Below are 26,159 nucleotides of genomic sequence, written 5' to 3' on the forward strand. Positions count from 1 at the left end.
CTTCTTCTGTCATCTTCTACCACTGAGAACAGTCTAGATCCATCCTCTTTGGAACCCCCTTTGAGGTAGTTGAAAGCATCTATCAAATCCCCCCTCACTCTTCTCTTCTGCAGACTAAACAATCCCAGTTCCCTCAGCCTCTCCTCATAAGTCATGTGCTCCAGCCCCCTAATCATTTTTTTTGCCCTCCGCTGGACTCTCTCCAATTTATCCACATCCTTCTTGTAGTGGGGGGCCCAAAACTGGACACAGTACTCCAAATGAGGCCTCACCAGTGCTGAGTAGAGGGGAATGATCACATCCCTCGATCTGCTGGAAATGCCCCTACTTATACAACCCAAAATGCCATTAGCCTGTTTGGCAACGAGGGCACACTGTTGACTCATATTCAGCTTTTCGTCCACCGTAACCCCTAGGTCCTTTTCTGCAGAACTGCTGCCCAGCCATTCGGTCCCTAGTCTGTAACAGTGAATGGGATTCTTCCGTCCTAAGTGCAGGACTCTGCACTTGTCCTTGTTGAACCTCATCAGATTTCTTTTGGCCCAATCCTCTAATTTGTCTAGGTCCCTCTGTATCCTATCCCTACCCTCCAGCGTATCAACCACTCCTCCCAGTTTAGTGTCATCTGCAAACTTGCTAAAGATGCAGTCCACACCATCCTCCAGATCGTTAATGAAGATATTGAACAAAACCGGCCCCAGCACCGACCCTTGGGGCACTCCACTTGATACCGGCTGCCAACTAGACATGGAACCATTGATCACTACCCGTTGAGCCCGACCGTCTAGCCAGTTTTCTATCCACCTTACCGTCCATTCATCCAGCCCATACTTCTTTAACTTGCTGGCAAGAATACTGTGGGAAACTGTATCAAAAGCTTTGCTAAAGTCCAGAAATAGCACATCCACTGCTTTCCCCTCCTCCACACAGCCGGTTATCTCCTCATAGAAGGCAATTAGATTAGTCAGGCATGACTTGCCCTTGGTGAATCCATGCTGACTGTTCCTGATCACTTTCCCCTCCTTTAAGTGGTTCAGAATTGATTCCTTGAGGACCTGCTCCATGATTTTTCCAGGGACTGAGGTGAGACTGACTGGCCTGTAGTTCCCTGGATCTTCCTTATTCCCTTTTTTAAAGATGGGCACTACATTAGCCTTTTTCCAGTCATCCGGGACCTCCCCCGATCGCCATGATTTTTCAAAGATAATGACCAATGGCTCTGCAATCTCATCGGCCAACTCCTTTAGCACCCTCGGATGCAGCGCATCCGGCCCCAGGGGCTTTTGCTCGTCCAGCTTTTCTAAATAGTCCCGAACTACTTCTTTCCCCACAGAGAGCTGGTCACCTCCTCCCCATACTGTGCTGCAGAGTGCAGCTGTCTGGGAGCTGACCTTGTCTGTGAAGACAGAGGCAAAAAAAGCATTGAGTACACTAGCTTTCTCCACATCCTCTGTCACTAGGTTCCCTCCCTCATTCAGCAAGGGGCCCACACTTTCCTTGACTTTCTTCTTGTTGCTAACATACCTGAAGAAACCCTTCTTGTTACTCCTAACATCTCCGGCTAGCTGCAACTCCAAGTGTGATTTGGCCTTCCTAATTTCACTCCTGCATGCCTGAGCAATACTTTTATACTCCTCCCTGGATATTTGTCCAATCTTCCACTTCTTATAAGCTGTTTTTTTATGTTTAAGACGAGCGAGGATTTCACTGTTGAGCCAAGCTGGTCGCCTGCCATATTTACTTTTCTTCCTACACATCAGGATGGTTTGTTCCTGCAACCTCAATAAGGTTTCTTTAAAAATCTACAGCCAGCTTTCCTCGACTCCTTTCCCCATCATGTTATTCTCCCAGGGGACCTTGCCCATCAGTTCCCTGAGGGAGTCGAAGTCTGCTTTTCTGAAGTCCAGGGTCTCTGTTCTACTGCTCTCCTTTCTTCCTTGTGTCAGATCCTGAACTCGACCATCTCATGGTCACTGCCAAGGTTCCCATCCACTATTGCTTCCTCTACTATTTCTTCCCTGTTTGTGAGCAGCAGGTCAAGAAGAGCTTTTCCCCTAGTTGGTTCCTCCAGCACTTGCACCAGGAAATTGTCCCCTACGCTTTCCAGAAACTTCCTGGATTGTCTGTGCACCGCTGTATTGCTCTCCCAGCAGATATCAGGGTGATTAAAGTCACCCATGAGAACCAGGGCCTGTGATCTAGCAACTTCTGTTAGTTGCTGGAAGAAAGCCTCGTCCACCTCATCCCCCTGGTCTGGTGGTCTGTAGCAGACTCCCACCACGACATCACCCTTGTTGTTCATACTTCTAAATTTAATCCAGAGACTCTCAGGTTTTTCTGCAGTTTCATACCGGAGCTCTGAGCAGTCATACTGCTCTCTTACATACAAGACAACTCCCCCACCCTTTCTGCCCTGCCTGTCCTTCCTGAACAGTTATATCCATCCATGACAGTACTCCAGTCATGTGAGTTATCCCACCAAGTCTCTGTTATTCCAATTACATGCTCTTCCCTCTCTTCGTGAGGTGGAGCCCATCTCTGCCTAGCAATCCTTCTTCTTGGAACACCATCCCATGGTCAAAGAATCCAAACCCTTCTCTCCAACACCATCTGCGTAGCCATTCGTTGATTTCCATGATTCGACGGAAATGGAAGCGGTTTCCATCACATGCAGGGTTACAGTTCAGTTCAGTGGCTCTCAGCACCCCACTATTCACATTGTTCCAGCCCCCTGGGCCCAGCCTTTCATGGCCCCCTCTTGCGGGTGGGGCTCTGGCGAGAGCGTAAAGGCATCATCCCCGTGCGCGGCGCGTGCGATTGGCTGTCGGAGGTTGTGCGGTGGAGGGGCTGGGCCTGGGACAGCCTGGGTCCTCTCCCCTCCTGGGACACCCCCAGCTCCGCCCCAGCCATGGCATCCTGCTCTGTGTCCTGGGCCCGCTTGTGTTGTGGGGCCTCCAGCGTCATCCCGCTGAAGCATGGTGAGGGGCAGGCTGGGGGCAGTGTGGGGCCAGGCCTGTGTCCTGCTCCTTGCCTCCGGACCATGTCCCCTCCCCCCCGACCTTGGCGCCCTGGGCAGTCACCCACATCGCCCGCCCCGAAGGCCGGCCCTATCCTATGGGAATCCATGACTGTCCAAATCTGCATCTTTTTCCTATGTGTGACCATCCACGGGTGGGAGTTCTGCTGTCCAAAGAGACAGACCCTGCTCACTGCTCCGGCGGTAACATGGGATGAGAGGGGGCACGTGTGGTATCAAAGGTTAGCGTGTTACACAAGCACTCCTGGTGAGTACGAGCAGCACTGGCACAAGCAGCCAAGTGGGCACATGCCCAGCGATACACAAACGTTGGTGGCTGAACGCCGACATGACTTTGTAGCGTGGACACGGCCTCGGTCACCATCTCTGGGGCAGTACAGGAGGTTTCCAGGAAGGACAAGCAGCCTTGCAGGTTCCACATTCACCGGGAGCGGAGCCGGTCAGAGCTCAGGGGGAAGGTTACAAACATGGGAGCTAGAGACAGTCCTGGGGGCTTGGTGACTGATCCATGTGGGACCAAGGGCTGTGTCTGCTGTGAAGGCTGCATCCCAGTTCCTGAGCCACCTTGGAAACAGGCCCCTGATTCCCCATCTCACTGAAAAACGAGGAGATGCTTGTCTGTTAGCTGTGGGACGGGTGTAACCCCACGGAGATGACCGAGATTCCTGGGGCTCTGTCTGCTGGCAGCTCAGGGGGAGCCAAGGCAAATTCAGAGTCTGCCCGGCAATGACTCGGGAGTGAGATGCCCTCCCAGGGAGCTGTGGAGAGGGGAGAAGCCATTTTGAGTCAGTCTGGAGCCAGTCAGGGCAAGGGCAGGACTGGCTGTGTGGGGAGGTGGGGAGTCCCAGGTCTGCAGGCAGGTTCCCCCTGAGAACTGGCCTCTAGGGACCACACAGCAGATCCCTCAGCTGGGTTTTCCTTCTCCACTGATGATTCCCCGTTTGTAGAGTTTTCCCCAGCCAGGCTGAGTTCGCCCTCCAGCTCCCTAGGGGAGACCAGGCCCCACATGCTCAGCTCTGCTCTGGCTGCGAGTCCAGGGCTGCTGCCTGCTGGGGGGGTGTCTGGGCGCTGGGCTGGGAGACGACAGTTTGTATGTTAGTGTAGTTGTGTAACCTGCACCTTGAGCCCTGCACCCCTTTGTGGGGAGGGGAAATCCTGGGACCGACGCAGCCTGACTCCTGCCTGAGGAGGATCCCGGCCAGCAGAGACCAGCCCCTCTGCAGTGATCGAGGGGTCCAGAGTCAGCTCTGAACCTGAGGATTATTCCTGGAGTTTGTGAGGGCACCAGCTTTTACTTAGTCAGTCAGAGAATTTGTTTTGGGGACCCCCTGCTCCCTGAACTGTGTCCTCAAGCCAGGGAGTGACGGTTTGGGGATTTTATAACCTGCTGCTTATTAAACCTGTGGAAGGACTTACCACCTCCTCCCACTTGTGAGTCCTTGGGGCTGTACTGAACCCAGCCAGCACGGCTAAACCACTGCAGAGAAGAGATCGTGGTCATAGGTCATCAAAGGCCCCAACAAGGTACACGTACTAATAGGACACTAATCGTATATTTGCTACATCAGGTCCCGTGACTGGGGAAAGTCACGGGTATTAGCAGTGTTTTACCCTGTTATGGTATGTTTGTCTCCTGTTTAATACAATTACTGTGTTGAATACATTGTATGTGTTTGTGTTGTTTCTTGGGAGTCTCCAACAATCTGGCAAGTAAGTGGGAGTTCCCCTGTGGTAAGAATTTTCCGCCCAAGCTGCCCTGGTGACCCTGCCAGGAAGAAGCAAGGCGGCTGAGGCACCGCCAAATAAATTCATAGGGAGAACTAGAGAAGATTCACCCTGCTGAGGGGGTGGCGGGATCCAGGAGAACCCAGACCTGTCCATCAACTCCTGTAAGCCAACTGGCTATACGGTGCAGCCCCCTTACTCCCTGCAGAAAGCCTCGGCATCTGGGCTGCAGCCCTCTCTCCCAGCTTCTGCCCTGCCTGCACATTCCAGTGCTTCCTGCCCTGGCCAGAGTCTCGCCACCTGCCTTCCGCTTATTGGCAACTGCCAGGTACTAGCAATGTTGTGCTGGTGGCTGAGGAGGGGCGAATAAGCAGCTAACGGAGTAGCTGCTATGATTAATAAAAGAATTAAACTTGGGTGACTGGCGTCTTTAGGGAGAGATGAGGCCAGCCAGTGCCAGAATTAGCCATCAGCTTCCCAGGATCACCAAAGCCATGACGACTAACCCAGGCAGCCTAGGAAGGGGCTGGGGACCAGGGCCCAGAGGATGGGCTGTAGAGAAGCCCTGAAAGGCAGAAAAAACTTTTCCTCTGTTTGGGACTTTTTATTTTGCTGCCTGTGACGTTATTGATATAAACTGGGACCATATAGAACATGGCTGCAACCAAGGTCCTGTAGTGGCACCAAATCTTAGGTAAAGGGGGTCATATAAGGTGTCTAAGACCAGGTTCTGGGTTGCTGGTTATGATTATGCTGTCTGTATGTCTGTGTATCATTTTGTAGTTGAAGTTATGAATATTGGCTCTGTACTGTCTGTATTTCAAACGTATGCTGTGCTTCTGGGAGACATCCCAGACAAGTTGGTGTTAGCTCTGCCTAGCCTGCGTGATGGCCCATTAAGGACCATCAGCTACACAATTGACCCATGGAGAGAAGGCAGACACGCCTTGTAACTCGGCAAAGTATGCAGGGACTTGTCCATGTGACTCCAGACTCCATTTTCCTGTAATTTTCCACAGTGGGGACAAAGAGATTCTTACACCTGGAAAAGCCTATATATGGCTGATGCCTCATCTCCATCTTGTCTTCAGTCCTGCTTCTTACCTCTGGAGGGACTTTGTTACAAGCTGAAGCCCTACACAAGGGACTGAATGACCCATCCCAGCGGGGGATGTTCCAGAGACTTGATTTGAACCTGCAGGTTACTCCATCACTGCTACAAGCCTGAACTAAGAACTTTGCCATCACTGCATGTAATTGATTCCATTTAACCAATTCTAGCTCTTATCTCTATCTTTTTCCTTTTATGAATAAACCTTTAGATTTGAGATTCTAAAGGATTAGCGACAGCGTGATTTGTGGGTAAGATCTGATGTGTATATTGACCTGGGTCTGGGGCTTGGTCCTTTGGGGTTGAGAGAACCTTTTTCTTTTATTGGGGTGTTGGTTTTCATAACCATTCATCCCCAGGACGAGTGCACTGGTGGTGATACTGGGAGACTGGAGTGTCTAAGGAAATTGCTTGTGTGACTTGTGGTTAGCCAGTGGGGTGAAACCAAAGTCCTTTTTGTCTGGCTGGTTTGGTTTGCCTTAGAGGTGGAAAAACCCCAGCCTTGGGCTGTAACTGCCCTGTTTGAGCAATTGGTCCTGAATTGGCACTCTCAGTTGGGTCCCGCCAGAACCGCATCGTCACACTGCCCAGGAAGTGGTTATGTTTGTCCTGACTTGGCCAGAAGACCAGGCTGCAGAACACCCAGCGACAGACTGGGAAAAGCCATCACGGGGCCGAGGAAGAGGTCACCAGCGGGCACCAGAGAGGAGGACTGCTTACAGCGCCACCCCTAGTCACAAGGGCGTGCTATGGAGGTAAGGGCAATCCCTAGCAGAGGGCAATATAACTAACTCCAATCAGCATGGGTTTATGGAAAACAGAGCTGTCAAGCTAACTTGATATCTTGTTCTGACGAGATTACAAGTTTGGTGCAAGTGAACAATGTGTGTTTTAATACAGCTACATGTAAAAGCACACAGGTAGGAACAAAGAGCCTTACAAGATGGGGGGCTGTATCCTGGGAAGCAGGGACTCTGAAAAAGAATTGGGGGCTGTGGTGGATAATCAGCGGAACATGAGGTCCCAGTGCAATGCTGAGGCCAAAGGGCTAATGTGATCCTGGGCTGCATAAACAGGGGAATCTCGGGTAGGAGCAGAGAGGTTACCTTACCTCGGTATCTGGCACTGGTGCAACCGCTGCTGCAATACCTTGTCAAGTTCTGGTGCCCACAATTCAAGAACAATGTGGATAAATTGGCGAGGGGTCAGAGAAGAGCCATGAGAAGGATGAAAGGATTCAAAAACTGCCTTGTAGTGATAAGAACATAAGAACATAAGAAAGGCCGTGCAGGTCAGGCCAAAGGTCCATCTAGCCCAGTATCTGTCTACCGACAGTAGCCAATGCCAGGTGCCCTGAGGAGTGAACCTAACAGGCAATGATCAAGTGATCTCTCTCCTGCCATCCATCTCCATCCTCTGACGAACAGAGGCTAGGGACACCATTCTTACCCATCCTGGCTAATAGCCATTTATGGACTTAGCCACCATGAATTTATCCAGTCCCCTTTTAAACATTGTTATAGTCCTAGCCTTCACAACCTCCTCAGGTAAGGAGTTCCACAAGTTGACTGTGCTGCGTGAAGAAGAACTTCCTTTTATTTGTTTTAAACCTGCTGCCCATTAATTTCATTTGGTGATCCCTAGTTCTTGTATTATGGGAATAAGTAAATAACTTTTCCTTATCCACTTTCTCAACATCACTCATGATTTTATAGACCTCTATCATGTCCCCCCTTAGTCTTCTCTTTTCCAAACTGAAGAGTCCTAGCCTCTTTAATCTTTCCTCGTATGGGACCCTCTCCAAACCCCTAATCATTTTAGTTGCCCTTTTCTGAACCTTTTCTAGTGCTAGAATATCTTTTTTGAGGTGAGGAGACCACATCTGTACACAGTATTCGAGATGCGGGCGTACCATGGATTTATATAAGGGCAATAATATATTCTCAGCCTTATTTTCTATCCCCTTTTTAATGATTCCTAACATCCTGTTTGCTTTTTTGACCGCCTCTGCACACTGCATGGACATCTTCAGAGAACTATCCACGATGACGCCAAGATCTTTTTCCTAACTCGTTGTAGCTAAATTAGCCCCCATCATGTTGTATGTATAGTTGGGGTTATTTTTTCCAATGTGCATTACTTTACATTTATCCACATGAAATTTCATTTGCCATTTTGTTGCCCAGTCACTTAGTTTTGTGAGATCTTTTTGAAGTTCTTCACAATCTGCTTTGGTCTTAATTATCTTGAGCAGTTTAGTATCATCTGCAAACTTTGCCACCTCACTGTTTACCCCTTTCTCCAGATCATTTATGAATAAATTGAATAGGATTGGTCCGAGGACTGACCCTTGGGGAACACCACTAGTTACCCCTCTCCATTCTGACAATTTACCATTAATTCCTACCCTTTGTTCCCTGTCCTTTAACCAGTTCTCAATCCATGAAAGGACCTTCCCTTTTATCCCATGACAGCTTAATTTACGTAAGAGCCTTTGGTGAGGGACCTTGTCAAAGGCTTTCTGAAATCTAAATACACTATGTCCACTGGATCACCCTTGTACACATGTATGTTGACCCCTTCAAAGAACTCTAATAGATTAGTAAGACACGATTTCCCTTTACAGAAACCATGTTGACTATTGCTCAACAGTGTATGTTTTTCTATGTGTCTGACAATTTTATTCTTAACTATTGTTTCAACTAATTTGCCCGGTACCGACGTTAGACTTACCGGTCTGTAATTGCCGGGATCACCCCTAAAGCCCTTTTTAAATATTGGCGTTACATTAGCTAACTTCCAGACATTGGGTACTGAAGCCAATTTAAAGGCCAGGTTACAAACCTTAGTTAATAGTTCCGCAACTTCACATTTGAGTTCTTTCAGAACTCTTGGGTGAATGCCATCTGGTCCCGGTGACTTGTTAATGTTGAGTTTATCAATTAATTCCAAAACCTCCTCTAGTGACACTTCAATCTGTGACAGTTCCTCAGATTTGTCACCTACAAAAGCCAGCTCAGGTTTGGGAATCTCCCTAACATCCTCAGCCGTGAAGACTGAAGCAAAGAATCCATTTAGTTTCTCCGCAATGACTTTATCGTCTTTAAGCACTCCTTTTGTATTTTCATCGTCAAGGGGCCCCACTGGTTGTTTAGCTGGCTTCCTGCTTCTGATGTACTTAAAAAACGTTTTGTTATTACCTTTGGAATTTTTGGCTAGTCGTTCTTCAAACTCCTCTTTGGCTTTTCTTATTACACTCTTGCACTTAAGTTGGTAGTGTTTGTGTTCCTTTCTATTTGCCTCACTAGGATTTGACTTCCATCTTTTAAAGGAAGTCTTTTTATCTCTCACTGCTTCTTTTACATGGTTGTTAAGCCACGGTGGCTCTCTTTTAGTTCTTTTACTGTGTTTCTTAATTTGGGGTATACATTGAAGTTGGGCCTCTATTATGGTGTCTTTAAAAAGGGCCCACGCAACTTGCAGGGATTTCACTTTAGTCACTGTACCTTTTAAATTTTGTCTAACTAACCCCCTCATTTTTGTATAGTTCCCCCTTTTGAAATTAAATGCCACAGTATTGGGCAGTTGAGGTCTTCTTCCCACCACAGGGTTGTTGAATGTTATTGTATTATGGTCACTATTTCCAAGCGGTCCTGCTATAGTTACCTCTTGGACCAGCTCCTGCGCTCCACTCAAGATTAAATCTAGAGTTGCCTCTCCTTGTGGGTTCCACCAGCTGCTCCATGAAGCAGTCATTTAAAGTATCGAGAAATTTTATCTCTGCATTTCGTCCTGAAGTGAAATGTTCCCAGTCAATATGGGGATAATTGAAATCCCCCACTATTATTGGGTTCTTAATTTTGATAGCCTCTCTAATTTCCCTTAGCATTTCATCATCACTATTACTGTCCTGGTCAGGTGGTCAATAATAGATCCCTAATGTTATATTTTTACTAAAGCATGAAATTTCTATCCATAGTGTGGCAGAGCTCTGATCTTGCTCCTGTGGGTCCTGCGCTTCTAGGCAGTTTATGCTGCCTCAGTGGCTCACTGTGACCCTCCACGTAGCCCTTCTCTCTCTAGGGCCAGGGTTACAGTCTACTGAGCCCTTTTCATCATAGGCTGCAAGGAGGTTGGTGAGAGAACTCCCACAGTCTCTGTTCAGCCTCCTGTCCTGACAGGGACCTGACTTTCCCTTCCAGGAGCTGTTCCTGTAATGGTGGGTTGGGGGGAACCCGGGCCCGCCCTCTACTCCGGGTTCCAGCCCAGGGACCCTAATGGTAGCAGTTGTTGGCAGCCAACCTTTCACTGCCAGAGTTGCTACATTTCCCTGGGCCACTTCCCCACAGCTCTCCTGCTTCTCCCTTCTTCACCCTTACCTTAGGGCTCCTTTAACAATGTTTTAGGGTGTCTTCAGTAACCAGCCCTTCAGCCGCACTTCCTCTCCTCTGGCTCCCTGGCTTCCCTGCCTGACTGGAATGAGCCCTTTTTATAGTAACAGCAGGGCCTTAATTAGAGTCAGGTGGTCACATTAATTGAATGGCCTCACCTGACTCTTTAGAGGTTAATTAGAGTCAGGTGTTCTCATTAGCCTGGAGGTAATGTTAGCCACTGCTTGCATCCGAAGAAGTGGGTATTCACCCACGAAAGCTCATGCTGCAAAATGTCTGTTAGTCTATAAGGTGCCACAGGATTCTTTGCTGCTTCTACAGAACCAGACTAACACGGATACTTCTCCAAATAGTCACCAAACCAAGAAGAGGGGGTGCCATTTTAGACTGAGTGTTGGTAAGAAGGGAGGATCTCCAGAGAAGAACTGGCTGTAGGGGACAACCTTGGTTTGCGTGATCATGAGCTGATTCAGTTTCAACTAAATGGAAGGATAAACAAAGCTAGGTCTGCAACAAGAGGCCTTCATTTCAAAAGGGGAAACTTTAAAATATTAAGACAATTAACTAGGGGAATGGACTGGGCTGAAGAACTCAAGGATCTGAAAGTGGGGGAGGCTTGGAATTACTTTGAGTCCAAGTTGCAGAAGCTCTCTGAAGCCTGCATCCCAAGCAAAGGGAAAAACTTCCTAGGGAAGGGTTGTGGACCAGGCTGGATGAACAAGTGTCACACAGATGATTAAGAGAGAGCTGAAATCCCACAAGGAATGGAAGATGGGATGGATCAGCAAGGAAAGCCACCTCTTGGAGGTCAGAAAGTCCAGGGATAACATGAACTGCCAACAGAGTTGGGTCTTGAAAAGAAAATTAAAACCAACATCAACGGTTCTATAACCATATAAACACAAAGGAAACAAGGAAGGAAGGAGTGGGACTGCTGAACACGGAGGATGAGGTGGACGTTAAAGATAATCTAGGCATGGCCCAACACCTAAACGAATACTTTGCATCAGATTTTAATAAGGGAAATGAGTTTCGGGGTAGTGGCAGGGTGGCTAATGGAAATGGGGATATGGAAGTAGAAATTACCACCTCTGAGGTGGAAGTCAAACTCGAACGGCTTAATGGGGCCTAACTATGGAGTCCAAATAATCCCCATCTAAGACTATTAAAGGAACTTGCAACTGCAAGCCCAATAGCAAGGATTTTTAATGAATCCATAAATGCGGCGGTTGTGCCCTGTACTGGAGAATTGCTAACATCCTACCTATTTTTGAGAAAGGGAAAAAAGTGACCCAGGAAACTACAGGCCTGTTCGTCTGACCTCAATTTGATGCATGGTTTTAGAACAAATTTGGAAGAAGAAAGTAGTTAGAGACAGAGGTAAACAGTAATTGGGATAAAATACCACATGGTTTTACAAAAGGTAGATGGTGCCAAACCAACCTGCTATCCTTCTTTGAGACGATAAGTGATATTTTAGACAAAGGAAATGCAGTAGATCTCATCTATCTGGATTTCAGTGGCATTTGATACAGTTCCACACGGGGAATTATTAGTCAAATTGGAGGAGATGGGGATTAATGTTGTTAGTCCCTAAGTGCATGACCTTGCATTTGCACTATTGAATTTCATCCCAGCGAGCTCTGCAATGGGCAGATAAAGGGGCAGAACATTTTGCCACATTGTTTCTGGGGATCTTGGTCTCTTGCTCACAACAGAGTCTGCACAGCAGAACCAAGCTCGAAAGGGGCTTTGATTCTCCACTGAGACAATAACATTCTTTTATCCGGGAAATACAGTCACCCGACTCAAAATAGAACCAATTTCCAATCTAATTCCTGGCCCTTTATGGAAACTAGCCCCTCCCATGTCCCGAAGGAAAGCAATTACTCCTGCAGCTCTGGGCACGGCCTCAAGAAAGAAGAATTTCCAAGGGATGCAGAAGACTCACTCGGCTGTCAAGACACAGTCATGCTGGCTTTGGATCTGGGCTATTACTTTGAAAAGCAAGGGCCAGGTTCTGTTCTCACACCAGTCTCATTCTATTGTCTTGAGTTACTCCTGTGTATGAGAGACCAGAATCAGACCCCGAGAGTATAAACCCAGCTCAGGATTCTTTTCCCCGTCTAATTGCAGCCTGGCCTGAGCATTGCAGACTTAAGAAGTGTGTCATGACATTGTCCCTTCCAAAAAGTCATGGGGAAGCTTTTAATGGCCTTCTGGCTGTTGGGGCAGGTTCTGAGCAGGTTGGGCATAGCTGTGAGGAGCGTCAGCCCAATTTAGAATATATTTTTTTTCCTTTCAGAAGTGTCTGAAATGGGCAATTCTTTATTTATTAGGCAGTTTTTGGTACCTGTGCTGTCTACTTCACTTGCTGTTCTGTTTTCCTTTCATATGGACACAATAGCAAAAATATGTGAGCATTTTAAAGAACTCCGACCCCCTGTCTGTCATCTCAGAGCTTAGTTAATGCTGAATACTGAGAAGCAATTAACCATTGGAACAACTTACTGAGGAATGTGGTGGATTCTCCATCTCTTGACGTCTTTAAATCAAGATTGGATGGCTTTTAGAATTCATGCAGTAGCTCAACCACAAGCTATGGGCTCTACGGATGGGTCACTGGGTGACAGTCTCCGGGTGGTGTTATACAGGAGGACAGACTAGATGATCACAATGGTCCCTTCTAGCCCTGGAATCTACATAACACAATTTACTAGTAGCAGCACGACTCACCCAGGGCCAGGCTGACATGGGCAAGTGGTATCTGACTAGAGCTGGTAATGGCTGAAGGTTGTTGACAGCTGGTTGCTGTTCATCATCTTCTGTGGAAAGACTCTTGTGGTCCCGGTAGAGAGGTGCCCCCAAACCACCACCATTATTGGTAGCTTATTGGTTAAGAACTGAGTGGGTCTCAGAGATGGAGCAACCCCATCCCCAGTGAGGAGGGGGGGTGTTGGTAGAGGTCCATCAGCAGAGCTACGTGCTGTAGACATGAATCCTCAGGGCTGTCATCTTTCTCCCAGTAATAAATGCCCTTGGAAATAAATATTCCACAGCTTTGAAGGAAGAGCAGCCTGAGATGCAGAAAAACAACCAATTGGGTCCTTCCAAGGAAGTGACAGTTTTGGGAGGGACTGCTCCTGTTGGGTTGGAAGGGACAGACACGTTTTGTTATGTGGCACAGTGGCACAGGGATAGGAGAATTCAAACAGCTGTTGAAGCCGGTATCCCAGCTGAGCCTGAATGTATCTCCTTGGTGGCCCAAACATATTGTGCGACATACCTTGCTTACCACATACAATTGGACTTTGTAACATATATATATATATCGTTGTGACATCATCACAACATCTGATCAAAAGGTGCAAAAATTAGAAATTCAAGTCAAGTAAATAATTATTTATTGGGTGATTATGAAACAATAACTCCATGATCCAAGGAATTATTCAGTGACAGACCTGGAAAAATACAAATTAAAAGCCAGCCACACTGAGCGGCATAAGGGCAGCTCTCTCTGCTACAGCCAGAAATATCACACCAAGACAAAGCGTCCCTGCAATGCACATCATATGCGGCCCCCCTCAGTGCACAGGGTTCCTCACCAGCAGGTGGCTGGGAAATATTCTAGTTTGGAAATTAAGGTGGCTTTCTGAGGTGCTGGGACCTGCATATCACAGCCCAGCCTGTCCATGGGCCTGCTTACAAATCCACCTAGAAGGCTCAGTGCAGTTGGCATCATTCCAAAAATTCCGGTTGATTGGATGGATGTGAACACAGTCTTCTCTGCCTCCAATCCCCTGATCCCAGTTGTCTGGCTGATTCTCCGCCCAGAACCTACAGATCAGAGTGTTAATGTCTCAGTGGAGAACCACAGCCAATTCCTGAGCTCAGTTCTGCTCTGTGGACTCTGTTGTTGGCAGGGGCAGCGGGGGTCAGTCATTAACTTCTCCCTGACCCTGCTTATGGGACCCGCCCACAGCCCCCTGAGGTCACTGCACCGACTGCAGCTGGCTCCGGCCATGGCCCCGGCCCCACAGCCTCCCCGTGCCCAGCCTGACCGAGGGGAGAGCGCAGCGCAATCCCAAGGAGAGCGGGAACCTGCCGCTCACTCCAGACTCCCCTGGCTGCACTGAGTCGACTTGGGGCCAGATCCTCAGCTGGTGTAAATCCCTGTGGTTCATTCCAGTCAATGCCGAGTTATCCAGGGGAGGCTCTGGCCCTGGGTCTCAGTGGGCACTGAACACACACTCCGTGTTGAGGCTCCTGCTCTAAGCAAAGGGGCATTAGCAGAAATTCCTGAGAGGATTCACTGCCGTCATGGCAGTGCCCGGGGGCCTCCCTCAGGATCGGTCCCGCTGTGCCGGGTGCTGCATAGACACCAGGGGCTGCACAGACGCTGCCCGAAAGAGCTTGTGACGCAACGTGTAATAAATAATCACTTCTCTCAAGCTTTACTCACCCCCTGCTTGCATCTGCTCTGTATTCTGTGCCATCCGCCCAGCGCCAGCTGCCTTCTGTCCCCAGGTCGGTGAGTCCAATCCAGTGATCTTGTCCCTTGGCCTCGTTAGAGAGAAACTCCTGCACAACACAGTTTGCAGCATGTGCAGGTCACCCAAGAGAGGCTGCAGGATGCAGCCACAGCTGCCTGGGTTGAACAGATTTTGGGGGAGAGGAAAGGGCGTCTGGTGGTGTGAGCAGGGCACTGGGCGGCGGGAGACGCGGTGTCGTGCCCCCAACGCTGACAGTGACTAGCTGGGAGACCTTGAGGGTGCCCTGGAGCAGCTCTCTGTCTGTGTCTGCATCTGTATCTGCCTGGGGCTAACAGCAGGGACCTGTCTCAGAACACTCCCCCCACGGCCCCCTCAGAACTGGGCTGCGGCAGGTACTGACGGGCACCTCAGAGTTCACACCAGCCCCCTGCCCTTGCAGGAGGCAAAGCTCAGAGCAGAGAACTGGGTGCAAAGTCTGGCCCTGCCGGAGGGTGGGATTTTCCTCCTCCGAAAGTGCCGCAGAGGCCTGGGGTGAGGGCTGCAGTGGGCACATGGGAGAAAGGATTCTCTGAGAGGTGCATGGCCCCTTGCACACAAGCCTTCCAGATACAGGCTTCTAGATTGTCCAGCAGGAGCTCAGGCCTGGGGAGAGGGATCAAAGGGGTCCTCACTGGGAAAGGCCATTGGGTTTGCAAGAAATGCTACATGGGAAGTAGGGAAAATCAGAAATGAGCCTGACCCCAAATCCCCCTCCCCCGGCACCTCAGACTCTGGGAAGTCCAATCCTGGCTCTGTTCCTCTGCCCCATCTCTACTGATGGGTGAATCCCTTGAGTCAGGTTCCAAGGCTTGGCATCCTCTCCAATGGTTTCCAACCTCAGCTGCCACCTTCTATCTCCTTCTGGCGTGAAACAAGGCACTGACCCATTATCCAAGCCCCTAGGAGCTTCCTGCACTCACCTGTTCTGCCTGGGAGGAGACAGAGGTCAGGTGCGAGTCCTGAGACACACAGAACCGCTCGGCCTCGTCCCACGACTTCCTTTCGTGTGAAAAGTAATAAAAGTTCCCACCGTAAAACCTCCAGCCCCTGGAGAGCTTTGTCAGCACGTCACCTAGGAGCAGAGACTGAGGTGAAAAGGACGGGCTAAAGTCACAGGGACACACGCAGGGAGCTCAGGTTTTCTAGTGCTGCATTTCCCCTGCCCTTCAGCTGCCCTCAGCCCAGGGAGCTTCTGAATCCTGATTCTCCAGCATCACAATAAGTAACTTTTGTGACCACATGATGGATCCCACAGAGCGCTGCAGAAAGCAGACACCACGGGGTCACTCCCCCAGCACTGAAATGCAGCTGCATCTGGGCTGGAGCACGGGCGCTGGTCCCAGTGCAGAGCAGCACGGCTGTAATGGGAAAGGGGAGAATCACTGTTCAGCTGAGCTGGGAGGGAGAGTTCAGGTGGGGTGAATATAGCTGCCCAAAGTGGAACATCCCCTGGTTCTGCATCAAATATTTTCAGTGATGAAGGTCTCGGGTCATTTCAGGGCCACCCAGAGGATTCAGGGGGCCTGGGGTCTTTGGTGGCGGGAGTCCATTACCGAATTACCGCCGAAGACCCGGAGCAGAAGAAGCCCCACTTCACCCCACCCCACCCCCGGGCGACCCGGGGTCTTTTGCACTTTGGCATCTCCTCCAACACCCCTGCAGGGGGCGCTGGCTCAGGATGGTTCTGAAAGCTACGCCCCATACGCTGAAATCTAAGAAGAGCTGATAGCTGGGTGCTCCCATTAGGCTAACGAGGCCTAGGGTGTAATTTAACTCCACACCGATCACCACAGTGTGGGCCCAGGTGCAGCCACCAGTGATTTTTAATGGAAGAGAACTCGCTGCTGGAGAAAGGCGCTGCGCTGTCAGCCTGGGAGCCTGAAATCCTCCGTTCATCCTCAGCACCGGCAGAATCGGCACCAGCCAGCACTGAAGCTAGTACTTACTGCAGCAATCTTGCACTGGGGCTCGTGCTGCACTGACATTTTCCAGCTGGATCTGGATTTCTCTATACGCTGCACTGACGTTACCCAGCTGGGCTTTCAGCATCCGGACTCCTGCCTGTGCTTCATCCAGTAGCTGCAGAGCTAGAAGAAAGTCACAGCGACGTCAGTGGAGATGCAGAACACTTGATTATCAGCACGTGCAGTAGAGCAGCACCTGCAGGGCCCTGTGTGCCAGGCACTGTACAGGAGGGGACAGCAGGGCTGCCCAGAGGATTCCAGGGGCCTGGGGTCTTCAGTGGCGGGGGGGCCCCGCTTAGGCGGTAATTCGTTGGCGGGGGGCCCCTTCCATTCTGGGACCCGCCACTGAAGTGCCCCGAAGACCCGCGGCAGGGGCCTCCTGCCGCCGAAGCGGGACCCGCCGCTGAAGTGCAGCCCGGTCTTTGGCGGTAATTCAGTGGCGGGGGGCCCCCGCCGCGGGTCTTCGAGGCACTTTGGCAGCGGGTCCCAGAACGGAAGGGCCCCCAGCCACCGAATTACAACCAAAGACCCGGCTGCATTTCGGTGGCGGGTCCCACTTCGGCTGTAATTCGCCGGCGGGGGGTCCTTCCGCCCCGGAGTGGAAGGACCCCCCATCGGTGAAGACCAGGGGACTCTCTGGGGGCCCAGGCCCTGCAAGAGTTTTCCGGGCCCCCCAGAGCGAGTGAAGGACCCCGCTCCAGGGGCCCCAAAAAACTCTCGTGGGGGCCCCGGCAGGACCCGGGGCCTGGGGCAAATTGCCCCTCTTGCCCCTACCTCTGGGCGGCCCTGGAGGACAGTCCCTGTTCTCAACAGCTCACAGTCAAAATAGACGTGAGGTGGGAGAAATAAAGGATGATTTTCCTGCAGGGGAACTGAGGTGCAGGGAGAGGTGCCCAAGATCACACAGGAAGTTTGCAGCAGAGCTGGGAATTGACCCCAGCTCTCCTGAATTCTAGCCCTGTCCCCCCAATCTCCCCAGCCACCTCTTCCCAATCGCTCCCCCTTGTGAGCTGTGAGTGGGTCCCCTGCAGCATGGGGCAGAGCTGGGGCTGCAAGAACATCCATGGCCCCGAGCCCTGGCCCTGGGCTCCAGGCCGGGATTTTGAACAGCCCAGCGTTCAGGCGAGTTCTGTGCCGGGGTTTAGTTCAGGCCCATTTTCTGACTGGACGCTGAATAACCTGATCCATGGACGGGTTTGTAGGTGCAGCCCTGAGCCAGACAGACAGACAGTTGTGAGACGTGGCCACAAGGGGGCGCTCTGCCTCCAGCAATGGGACTGTGGCAGGTACCCAAATTATTGGAGCTGCACAGGGAGGGCTCAGGGACTGGGGGGCAAATGGAGACCCACGAGTGCAGCTCCACTGACGTCCTGCTTACACCAGGGTCTGAATTCGGCCCTGTGTGTCTCATGAGCTGCATCCGTCTTTCCCGCCAATGCAACCCTGACAATACAGGGGCCAAGGTGAAAACTATGGAGCAAAGGAAACAACAGTGAAAGGACGGAAGATGGTGACCACTAGGCATCCTGCGCAGGAGCATGGGGCGGATGCAGCCAGCCTGCCACTGACAGGAAGGGAGCTAGGAGGGAGCCTGGAGCAGCCACCCGTCCCTGGGAACAGAGCCTCCGCTGGCAGAGGAAGGTGCAGAGCAGCAGCTCATTAGACGGGGAGATGGGACCTCCTGGCAGGAAAGTCTATGGAGGGGAGCAGGAGGATGCCAGGCACCCACCATCCCTGTAGGCAGGAGAGTGCTCAGCGTCCAGGCCAAGGGAGGGGAGCTGACCCACCCTGATGCCTAAGACCCTCGTCCTGCGACTTACTGTCCGATCCCTTTGCTGACGCGTCCGAGGTGTCGTCAGGCTGCAGAGAGACTTGGAGCTTCTGCACCGCTTCTTCAACCGCTTGCAGCTTGCTCTGTGCCCGGAGATCTAGAAATCACACGTCTGCAGGTCAGCGACCGAACCGAACTGCAGCTGGAGACCAGCCGCGCCCAGAGAAGGAACATGCTCCGAGCGCGAGGCTGTTCTCTATGACGTCTTTATTTTAATCTTGGACAGGTTCCTCCCGAGGAGGGACACCGGCACAGCCAAGGCCCCGTGCGGGGCTCTCTCCTGGTGTATGTTACACCGTCTTAACGTAGGGTGTCTGCTCCTTGGAGCAGGGAGCTACAAACTCCAGCAGAGCCAACTGAGAGTAAATCTCAGGAACAGACGCCTCGGGAGGTTGTGGAAGCTCTTTCACGGGAGGTTTTCAAAAGGAGGCTGGAGCCGTCTGTCTGGGATGGGTCAGACACAACAAATCCTGCATATTGGCAGGGGTTAGACTAGATGCCCCTGGGGTCCCTTCTCACCCGATGGTTCTGGGATTCTGTGACCTCATTTTCCTGTGTGTTTGTGCAGCACCTAGCGCTATGGAAAGCAGGACCTGGGTGCAGCTTCTGGGCACTATGGCCGGCCAAGTGCCGATCCTGACAGCTCCACTCCTGGTGTGTCTCAGGGGCCTGTCTGCTAACTGGAGGCCCAGACCTTTAGAAGTGTTCAGGCACCAAACTACCAGTGATTTCACTGGAAACCAGGAGCCCAAATGCCTCTGAGGATCTGGGCTTGCAGACTAATGGCCAGCTGCTCAGATGGTGTCAATCTGACTTCAGAGGAGCTACTTCAATTTACACCTGCAGAGCATCTGTCCCTAAAAATCAGCCTTTCACTCCCTTAGCGCTGCAGGGCCAACACAGCGATGCCCCAGGGAGCCAGCTTCTCTTCCAGCTTGTGCACCATCAACAGACTTGTGATCTAGCTGCTGCCTGTGGAATCTTTCCCACAATCCATCGTACGCCTCTGGCTCCTTTCACTGCAGTATCTGAGCACCTCACAGTCTTTAATATATTATTTAATGTCGCACGACACCCCTGTGAAGTACGGAAGTCTCCTCTCCCCGTTTTACAGGTGGAGAACTGAGGCAGAGACAGGTCTCATAGGCCTTACAGCCAGAAGGGCCCATCATGATCATAATCTGACCTCCTGCAGGCCACAGAACCTCGCCCACCCACTCCTGTAATAGTCCCATAACCTTTGGCTGAGTTACTGAAATCCTCAAACCATGATCTAAAGACTTCAAGTTACAGAGAATCCACCATTTACACTAGTTCAAACCTGCAAGTGACCCGTGCCCCAGGCTGCAAAATCCTCAGGGTCTCTGCCAATCTGATTTGGGGAAAAATTCCTTCCCGACCCCATTGAAAGGTGGATCAGGACCCTGTTAAATGGGAGACTACAACTGATCATGCTCAAAGGTGAACTGTCAGGGTGGAGGGAGGTTACTCATGAAGTCCCTCGGGGATCACTCTTGGGACAAATCTTATTTAACGTTTTCATTAAAGACCTTGGCACAAAAAGGGGGAGTGCGCTAATGAAATCAAGAGATGACACAGAGTTGAAAGGTATTGCCAGCATGGAGGAGAACCGGAATATCATACGAATAGAGCTGGACGACCTTGAAAACTGGAGTATTAGAAATGGGATGAAATTCAGTAGTGCAAAGTGCAAGGTCATTCACATAGGGATTAACAGCAATATTAATCCCCAACTTCTCCAAATTGACTAATAATTTCCCTTGTGGAACTGCATCAAACGTCACTGAAATCCAGACAGATGAGATCTACTGCATTTCCTGTCTCTAAAAGATGAGTAATCAGTTATCTTCTCAAAGAAAAGGAAGGTTGGTCTGGCACGATCTACCTTTTGTAAAACCATGTCATCTTTTATCCTTATTACCCTGAACCTCTATGCCCCTAATTATTTTCTCCTTCCAAATTTGTTTGAAGACCTAGCATACAATTGGGGTCAAATTAGTCATAGGGTCTGACCCCTGAGTTTATGGATTCATTAAAAATCCTTGCTGGTGGGCTTGCAACTTCACGTGCCAGTTCCTTTAATATTCTTGGATGGAGATTATCCAGGCCCCCCAGTTTGGTCCTATTAAGTTGTTTGAGTTTGACTTCCACCTCAGATGTGGTAATTTCTACTTCCTTATCCTCGTTCCCATTAGCCAGCCTGCCACAAGCCCAAAACTCCCAATTCCCTTTAATAAGATCGGAGGCAAAATATTTGTTTAGGCATTTGCCCATGCCTAGATTATTTTCAATCTCCACACACCCTCCGTGTCGGACAGTCCCTTTGTGTTTATATGGCTATAGAACCCTTTACTGTTGGTTTTAATTCCCTTTGCAAGGTCCAGCTCTGCTTGGCTCTCAGCAGTTCTCACTTTTCCCTGCACCTTCTGACCTCCAAGAGGTGGCTTTTCTTCCTGATCCATCCCATCTTCCATTCCTTGTAGGATTTCTGCTGTCTCCTAATCACCTGTGTGAGACACTTGTTCATCCAGCCTGGTCCGCAACCCTTCCCTAGGAAGGTTTTCCCCTTGCTTGGGATGCAGGCTTCAGAGAGCTTCTGCAACTTGGACTCAAAGTAATTCCAAGCCATTCTCCGGCCTTCCTCCCATTCCTTCTGCATGAAACTCCTCTTGTCTTTTGTTCTCCCTTGCGATCTACTGCAAGTCATCCTCTGTCCTCCCGGGGCTCCGAACTCTGGATATGTACATTGACTCTTCCCCTCTTCTTGTAGGACTAGCTGCTCTTCTCTTCTCCCTGGCCCTCCCACCTTCTGCTACTCCCTGCTGCAGCCTTCTTCACTTTCCAACTCAGCAAACCTGTTCCTGAGCTCTACTTCTCCTTCACTAGCTGGTCTTTTCCTCTGCCCGGTTCTCATCATCACGTTTCCACTGGCCACTTTACTCACCCAGCAGTCTCCCCTCCACGTTCTCCAGTCCAGCTTGGATCTGCCAGCCTTGAGTTTTCCCCTCAACCTCCTCTCGCCTTCCCTCCATCATTCGCTCGAATTCCCTTCAAAACTCAACCATAGTTTCCACCTGCATCTCCAAACCTCGGCTCTTCTCTTCCATCAGCTCTCTCAGGTGGCGCTTCATACAAACAAGCTCTTTTCAGGTACCTGCACCAGGAACATGTACATCCCGCAGCTTCCACATCCGGTCATCTTCACTGTCTCTTCCATTGCTTGGGTCACTACCACTGCTGCCTCTGTGTCTGTCACACCCTTCCTGCCGAAGCGCCTGCCAAGGAGAAAGGAAACCCCACCGAACACAAAAACAGAACGCCACCCCCCAAAAAAACTCTCCTTACAATCGCGCACGCTAACTTGACCATCGTTAGCATTAGAAGGTTTGTGCTAGTATCAAACCAGTAAGGCAAGATCTCCTTTTGAACTCTCTGGAGTAGGAGATTTATTTGGAGGGACAGACTGGAAACGTGGTCGATATTCTGCTGAAATGTGGAGGTGTCCCCCCAACCCTCCCAGTCGAGCCAGCTGGCCTGTATGGAAGCTGGCAAACGTTGGGCTTGGAGCTGCAGCTGAACTTACATAGAAGTGTCACAGCAAGGAGGGACGTGGCCAGGGCCAGACCCAGGAGGAGAAGGACAGGAATGACGATGCCCTGCGCCCTGTGCCGCCAAGGGACCGATGTCTTGAGAGAATTTCCTTGAAGGAGAAGAAGAAACGTATCCATGGAAAGTTACAGCTCAAATGCCACTGACTGAGGAAACTCCACCCCCCAAATCCAATACCTGCTCAGCCTCCTAGTCCCTGACTGTGGTTAACAGCAACAGCGGAATGAGGCCAAATAAGGTCAGAACCGACCAGAACTCGAATGTGAAAAGCGACCCTCCCTAAATCAGGAGTGACTCTAGTGCCAGGCAGGCGTCCTGTGAGAGAGATCTGGGAGCAGGATTTCCCCCCTGCCTAAGCATTTCTTGAGAGGGAAGTTTAGGGGTTGTGCAGTCCATGCCCAAAGGAGTATTTTTAAGTGAGAAAAGGAACCTGAAACAACTTATGAAATATGAACTCAACGAGGCAGTGAAATGAGGGGAAATGATTCTTTGCAGGAGAAAAGTGGGGCTGACAGCAGCAGTGTGCTCAGAAGGGCCTTTCTACAGCATCCCTGTCTGATATCCCATCCCCAGGATGTTGGGCTCCTCTCCGCAAGGCAACCAAGGGGCGAATCACAGGGCAAAGCCAGAAGACTGTGTCTCCCCTGCACATTAAAGGGAGAAGACTAGAGCTGCATTCGAGCCAGGATCTATGTGTGGACAGAAGTCAGTGTGCTCGGTGTGCTCTGGATTTGGTCTCCCCAAGGTGAACGGCAGCTGCTTGGAGACGCAAGACTGTCAGATTCTCCTCTCCCTGATAGTCTCAGCCTGCTGCACCCCCTCCCTGTCTGATCTGGGCCTCAGCCATTAGCTCGCGCCGCTCCCCCATGGGGTGTGGGTCCTGGAACCAGCAGACAACACTCAGATGCCCAGATAATCCCCTTACATTGCAGAAGTGGCTTCTCTCAGACTAACCAAAGGGTGAAGCTGCCTCTCACTAATGTACTGAGTTTACAGTTCTCAGCCTTTCCTGAAACAGATTCTGGGAGGAGCTTCTCTGTCACCCAGCACAGGCTACATTCCCCTTGTGTTTTCCTTTGTCGCTGCAGAGAGCCTAGCTGAGCTCGGTGCGGAGCTGCAGCTGCCTACGGCCACACCCTCCACTTCTGTCAGCCCCGTCTCCCTGCCTGTCTCCTGACCCTTCCTGGGCGTCTTTCATGTGTTCAAATCCAGAACAGCTGCCACACGGCATCTGGATTGCACTGAAACCAAAGGGGATAAACAACCCCCGGAGCAGGCCCTTGTTGAGCTGATACCTGCACAACGAAACATAAGAACATAAGAGCGGCCAGACTGGGTCAGACCAAAGGTCCATCCAGCCCAGTGTCCTGTCTGCCGACAGTGGCCAGTGCCAGGTGCCCCAGAGGGAATGAACAGAACAGGGAATCATCAAGTGATCCAGCCCCTGTCGCCCATTCCCAGCTTCTGGCAAACAGAGGTTAGGGACACCATCCCTGCCCATCCTGGCTAATAGCCATTGATGGACCTATCGGCCATGAGCTTATCTAGGTCTTTTTTGAACCCAGCTAGAACCCCTGGGAGAGGCTGATGGTGGCAGTGAGCTGGGGAGGGGGAGCCTGGCTGGCTTTTATGGCCAGCCCATGGCACTGCGCTGCCCGGCAGGAGGCTGGGATGCTGTGCAGGGACTCCCATCTCTCCCCCTGTGCCCTTCTCCCGTTGGGGACTGGCAGAGGGAGAACGCACTGGGAAGCACTGACCGAGCACCCTCGCCCACTGCCCGTGGTGCTGTCTGGCCAGCCCCAGGCTGAGCTCTGGGTTCGTGGTCAGTGGAGCAAGCGGTCGCTGCCCAGGACGCTCTGCAGAGACCACAAAGCCAAGGAGAGGCCAGCGGGAGTCCAGGGTCCGGTGCAGCCTCTTGTGTTTACCTTTGGGCTGGGGAGCAGCTTCTGCCAACTCCATGTGGTCATAGATATTGTCCCTCGACATTGTCCTGCCTTCGCGCTGAGCCGAGCCCCTGATGACTGACCTGTGGGTCCTTTCTGCAGCCTGCTGGGTTAGAGCCTCCCTCTGACAGCAGCCCTGGCCCAGAAATAGAAATGGGAAGTGGTGCCTGGTGGTGAGAGCCACCCTGTTACCAACTGGGCCATGTGTGGTCAGCACTAGTGGTGGAAGCGAGAGTTCAGCCAATGGGCTAGAGCTGGGTCCAGCGTGGGCAGCCTCCGGGAAATGGGCCCAGGGTCAGAAGCCAAATGGCAGAGCCAGGGTGGGGGGCACAGAGGCAGAGCCCGGGATCAGTACCAGCGAGACAGATGCCCAAGCCAGAAGTGGGGGGCCAAGCAGTGAGTGAGGCAGGGGCAGGGCTGGGCATCAAACCGGACGTCTGAAGCCGACGGGGAGCAGGGGCTGGAGCAGAGCAGGAGCAGGGCCTGGCAGCCGGCCGGAGCAGGGACTGGACGAAGGGGAAGCACAGCTGCAGCAGCAAGATCCACACTGAGCAGCCACTGATCTCAGCTGGGTGCCAGGCTTCTAAGCAGGCTGGTGAGAGTCGGCCAGCAGCTGTCCCCGCCGGTCTGGTCCCTGACAAGACCTGGCAATAGGGACTCCCGGTTTCTATTCCTTGCTCTGCTCCTGACTCACTGGGAGACCATGGGCAAGTTACCTGACCTGTCTGTGCCTCAGTTTCCCCCCCCATTTACCATTGTAAGGAAATAGGTGGGGGAATCGGGGGGACCAGGGCTTTGGTAAGGGCCTACAGAGCCTCTCAGCTCAAGGCAGATGGGTAAAAGCCAGCCAAAGTTGCCACGTCTCACGAGATAAATATGCGACCCTGCCCTTCAAAAACAAGCCCAACCCCCCAAACCAAGCAGGTCGGTCAGAGGTGACATGAGCTGCCCCGGGGCTGGCCAGCCGCCCCCGGGTTCCTGGTCCCAACTTCCACCCCTGGCCAGCGTCCCCTGTTGTTCTCCTCCGACAGCCCTGAGCCCCTGCCCTCTCGGGAACTCTGCGGGAGGGGCAGGGAGGTGAGCTCAGGAAGGGCAGGAAGCAGGGGGAGGAAGGATGGGGGTGGAGGGGAGAGATGGTTGGAGGGGAAGCAGGGGGTGGGGGAGGGCCGGTTGGAGGGAGAGGCGATTGGATAGGGAAAGAGGGGAAGGAAGTGGAGGGGGGTGGATGGGGAAGGAGGGGAGTGGAGAGGTGGTTGTTTGAGGAAGGAGCGTGCAGGGTGTGGAGGGGAGAGATGATTGGATGGGGAAGGAAGGGGCAGCGGGAGGAGGGAGAGACGGTTGGAGGGAGAAGTAGGGAGTGGAGGTGGGAGGCGGTTGAATGGGGAAGGAGGGGGAGGGGAGGGCATGGAGGGGAGAGACGGGTGGATGCGGGAAGGAGGCGTGAGGGAGGAGGAAGACAGCGCTCTGTCGGCAGTGCCTGGCCATAGGTGCTGGATCTAGAGGGGCTGCCGCACCCCCTGGCTGGAAGCGGTTTCCATCACATGCAGGGTTACAGTTTGGCTCAGTGGCTCTCAGCACCCCACTATTCACATTGTTCCAGCCCCCTGGGCCCAGCCTTTCATGGCCCCCTCTTGCGGGTGGGGCTCTGGTGAGAGCGTAATGGCATCATCCCCGTGCGCGGCGCGTGCGATTGGCTGTCGGAGGTCGTGCAGCGGAGGGGCTGGGCCTGGGGAAGCCTGGGCCCTCTCCCCTCCTGGGATACCCCCAGCTCCGCCCCAGCCATGGCATCCTGCTCTGTGTCCTGGGCCCACTTGTGTTGTGGGGCCTCCAGCGTCATCCCGCTGAAGCACGATGAGGGGCAGGCTGGGGGCAGTGTGGGGGCCAGGCCTGTGTTCTGCTCCTTGCCTCCGGACCACGTCCCCTCCCCCCTGACCGTGGCACCCTGGGCAGTCACCCACATCGCCCGCCCCGAAGGCCGGCCCTATCCTCGGGCAT

At 51.9% G+C, this 26,159-nt stretch overlaps 1 protein-coding gene across 1 annotated transcript; it reads right to left on the reverse strand.

Moving 5' to 3' along the window:
* Positions 1-13,681: 13,681 nt before the first annotated feature.
* On the reverse strand, positions 13,682-24,255 carry LOC120406514 (C-type lectin domain family 4 member F-like). Its single transcript, XM_039541412.1, has 7 exons — positions 24,147-24,255; positions 22,196-22,312; positions 18,581-18,688; positions 16,743-16,883; positions 15,717-15,868; positions 14,727-14,845; positions 13,682-14,101 (listed from the first exon to the last, which is right to left on the reverse strand). Exons 1-7 carry the CDS (start codon positions 24,205-24,207, stop codon positions 13,939-13,941), a joined length of 861 nt encoding a protein of 286 aa, XP_039397346.1. The 5' UTR covers positions 24,208-24,255; the 3' UTR covers positions 13,682-13,938.
* Between the last annotated feature and the right edge of the window lie 1,904 nt (positions 24,256-26,159).

Source organism: Mauremys reevesii, linkage group 5 (assembly GCF_016161935.1).
Source record: "Mauremys reevesii isolate NIE-2019 linkage group 5, ASM1616193v1, whole genome shotgun sequence".
Taxonomy (NCBI): Eukaryota; Metazoa; Chordata; order Testudines; family Geoemydidae; genus Mauremys; species Mauremys reevesii.